The sequence below is a fragment of the Eimeria maxima genome, genomic scaffold (genome assembly GCF_000499605.1).
Source record: "Eimeria maxima Weybridge genomic scaffold, Emw_scaff453, whole genome shotgun sequence".
NCBI classification, from domain to species: domain Eukaryota; phylum Apicomplexa; class Conoidasida; order Eucoccidiorida; family Eimeriidae; genus Eimeria; species Eimeria maxima.
In genome coordinates this window covers 4,982-8,959 of record NW_013563860.1, presented here as the reverse complement: position 1 = coordinate 8,959, position 3,978 = coordinate 4,982, and the positions used below count along the sequence as shown (strand labels likewise).

At 42.4% G+C, this 3,978-nt stretch overlaps 1 protein-coding gene across 1 annotated transcript in view; it reads left to right on the top strand.

Annotated features, from left to right (window-relative positions):
* Positions 1–1,009: 1,009 nt before the first annotated feature.
* EMWEY_00033710 (hypothetical protein, conserved) overlaps positions 1,010–3,978 on the top strand; it is a gene marked incomplete at both ends in the record, with an annotated part of 6,813 nt that continues 3,844 nt past the window's right edge. The window contains 5 exons of the mRNA XM_013478487.1: positions 1,010–1,748; positions 2,134–2,288; positions 2,518–2,628; positions 2,883–3,187; positions 3,404–3,577. Coding sequence (XP_013333941.1) covers positions 1,010–1,748; positions 2,134–2,288; positions 2,518–2,628; positions 2,883–3,187; positions 3,404–3,577 — 1,484 coding nt within the window. The remainder of the gene's footprint in view (positions 1,749–2,133; positions 2,289–2,517; positions 2,629–2,882; positions 3,188–3,403; positions 3,578–3,978) is intronic.

Sequence of the window (3,978 nt, the reverse complement as noted above, 5' to 3'; positions counted from 1 at the left end):
GAAAGACAAAACAGCCTGCAGCAGGTATGTGTACACTCGAACTCAAGAGAGGCGAATTGGTACCCGAGACGCTGAGGCAGCAGCTGCTACTGCTACTGCTGCTGCTGCTGCTGCTGCTGCTGCTGCTGCACGTCCCCGCGAACGACTCCCGTCGTGGCAAGGCCAGAGGCTGAAATCTAAGCCCTAAACCCTAAACCCTCCATCAATATTCAATCCATCTTCAAAAAGGAATTCCTTGATAGGTGGTGGGCCCCCATTTACCCCTTTGCTGCGGTAACAGCAGCAGCCGTAGCCAGCAGCAGCTGCTGCAGCAGCAGCCAGCCCTCTCCATAGTTGATGCTGCAGCAGGTCCCACAACAGCAGCAGCAGCAGCAGCAACAAGTGTTGGCGAATCAACGGATTCTTTTTAGTCCGCTTCTTCATCTAAGGACCCCTTTGTTCCTTTCTGTTGCACAGTTTCCCAGTCTACAGTAGCAGCAGGAGCCGCAACAGTAGCAGCAGCAGCAGCAGCAGCAGCAACGGGAGTCGTCGAGCCTCGCCTCGCTCTCTGTATGTACCAGGGAGACCGCAGCAGCAACACTAGCTACTAATATATATATTTATTAAGAAAAATAAATCCCTCTTATAGGAGGCCAAGTCTTTCTTTCCTTGAGGGGAGCAATGCTTATATTACTACTATAGCCAGCGGGCTCCAACAGATGTTGCTGATTGCTGCTGCTGCTGCTGCTGCTGCAGATAAAGCAGCAGCAGCTGCAGCAGCTGCTGCAGCAACCTCACATACTCATATACACGTTTCCGTTTGACTGGTCCTACCGACAGAAGCAGCAGCAGCAGCTGCGTATTCACCATTGGCAACAGCAGCAACTGCAGCAAACAGCAGCAACTGTAACTGCAGCAGCAATAGCAGCAGCTGCAGCAGCTGCAGCAGCAGCAGCAGCAGCAGTTGGTGCAGCAATTCCTGACCATCAGGAGTTGTGATTTTTTCCGTTGACTATTCACAGCAGCAACGATGGCACATCTTTTGGCTGTATCGTTGCTGCATTTGCTGCTGCTGCTGCTGTTGCTGCAGCAGCAGCTTTTCTGCTCTCCTGCTGCAGCAGCAGGAGAGGAATCCCAAGAAGCTGCACACGTAAGCAACGAGAGACAAGGAGAGGGCAGCGAAGTATGGAGGGAGCAGCAGGAGACATCAGAGGAGGAGGAATTTTATCCTTCCTCTACTGCTGCTGCTGCTGCTGCAGCAGCAGCAGCAGCAAAAGCTGTAGCAGCAGCAGGAACAACAACAAGTACAGCAGAAACAGAAGCAGAAATTCTTTCCTTTGATGAGCCACAGAGTGTAAGTACAGCAGACATGGATATACCACCGCAGCAAATAGGAGGAGGAGCAGCAGCAGCAGCAGGAGCAGCAGGAGCAGCAGGAGGAGGAACAGGATCAGGTTCCGTACTTATAGAAGGAGATCAGCAGCAGCAACAGCAGCAGCAAAATCATCAACAGCAGCAGCAAAATCATCAACAGCAACAGCAGCAGAATATAGAGGATATACAACAACAGCAACAGCAGCAGCAGCAGCAGCAGCAACAACAACAGCAGCAGCAGCAGCAGCAGGAGCACGACCAGCATATGCTCGAATTCAGGGAGTCCCTTAAGGCTCAATTAGGCAGAGGAGCTAAACAACTCCATGGACTCCGTCTTGATATTAATTGGCTCAAGTCTGCAGTCAAGGATCTAGACCTCACCAAGGAAACACTCAGTAAACCCTAAACCCTTATAAACCCTTGTAAACCCTAAACCCTCATAAACCCTTGTAAACCCTAAATAGAGTAATGCATAAATAACACTACATGGACTCCGTCTTGATATTAATTGGATCAAGTCTGCGGTTAAGGATCTAGACCTCACCAAGGAAACACTCAGTAAACCCTAAACCCTAAACCCTCGTAAACCCTAAACCCTAGTTGTAAACCCTAAATTGAGTAATGGATAAATAACACTCCATGGACTCCATCTTGATATTAATTGGCTTAAAGGATGTAGCTGTCGTGTACAGGCTTTGATGGTTTAGGGTTTATATTTTAGGGTTTATTGTTTCATAGGGTTTAAGGTTTAGGGTTTAGGGTTTTGGGGTGTATATACAGATCAGCCTCATCCATCTCAACCATTATTAGATTTATTATTAGAGAGAACATCTACATTAGAGGCAAGAGTTGCTGAATATATCCAAGGAAATGCAACAGAATTCAAGGAACAATTAGGAGATCTTATTGCTCTTAAACTTCTTCCTCTACATCAAGTAATTAACCCTAAACCCTAATTAACCCTAAACCCTAATAAACCCTAAACCCTAAACCCTAGGAAACAGTAAGCACCAGGACTATATGCTTGGAAGTAGTTAATGCAGGGGAAACACACACATGGTGCCTTCCCTCCCTCGTTCTCTTCTAAACCCTCTTCCTCTAGGGTTTTGTTAGGGTTTAGGGTTTTCAAGGGTTTAGGGTTTAGGGTTTAGGGTTTGTGTATAGGATTACGTGGATACAACATACAAGGCTGCAACATTAGTGGCGGATTTACGGCGAGTGACGGAAGATTTAAGACGAGTAGAGGCGGAAATAAATGTGATAGCTGGTGAACATGTAAGTGTAGAAGGGTTTAGGGTTTAGAGAGGGTTTAGAAAAGGGTTTAGGGTTTAGAAAAGGGTTTAGAAAAGGGTTTAGGGTTTTATCTATGCTAAATATATAAATAATAATAAAAGTTAGATACCCCTTATAAGTATTTAAATTATAGATATTTGTGTATTATATACATATTTATTATTAATTATAAATTAGGGTTTAGGGTTTAGGGTTTATATATATAAATATATATATATTTATATATTTATATACAGTTGGACCGTTTACGTGTATGGTCGGCCGAACAAAGTCTAAAATTTGAAGAGGCACTAAGAGAGGCACAGCCTCGCCTCTTAGAAAGATTTGAGCAACAAAAAAGAAAAGAGCAAACAAGAGTAAATTATTCTGTATTAGAGGAGATAAAGATAAGAGCAGCAGCAGAGGATTCATTAAAGGAAATATATACTAGAGGATCTGCATTTATTGATCTTTCTTCTTGTTGTTATGCATACACTGCAACTAATGTTGCTGAATTATTATTACATGAATTACATAAACTTAAACCTAAATATCTACGCATGTAAGTCTTATGTTGCTGTTCCTGCTGCTGTTGTTGCTGCTGTTGCTGTTGCTGCTGCTGTTGTTGCTGGTGGTGGTGGCGGTCGTGTCTTGCTGCTGCTGTTAATGTTTTATGCTCTTGTTAATGTACGTTTAGGTGTATCTCTATCTATGCTCTCCGTTATTCCTGCTGCTGCTGCTGCTGCTGCTGCTGCTGCTGCTGCTGCTGCTGCTGCAGTATACCTATATTTATATTAACGGAGCCTGATGAAGAGGAGCCATGGATACCTCCTGCTGCAGTATATTTACCTCGTGTTAATCTAAGAGGAGGAGAAGGAGAAGAAGAAATAAAAAAAGAAAATAATAATGATGCTGTAAAAAGAGAGATTAAGGCTAAAGTTGGAGAATTCAAGTAAACCCTAAACCCTAAACCCTAAACCCTAAACACTAATTTTTAGTCTAAACCCTAATTCATTTAATAAACACTTATTTGTAAACACTTATTTGGTGTAAACCCTTATTTGTAAACCCTCAACATATGCATAAACCCTAATATGTAAACCCTAATAATAGTAACTATTTATAAACCCTAATATATAAACCCTAATAATTAAGTATATAATAACCCCTAATCAATTACCGTATCCCTAACTAATCAAATTAAATCATTTCCCAAGATATCCCATTTTCTTCAATATTCTAGGGTTTAGGGTTTAGGGTTTAGGGTTTAGGGTTTAGGGTTTCCACACACACAAAAAAAAAAAAAAAAAAAAAAAAAAAAAAAAAAAAAAAAAAAAAAAAAAAAAAAAAAAA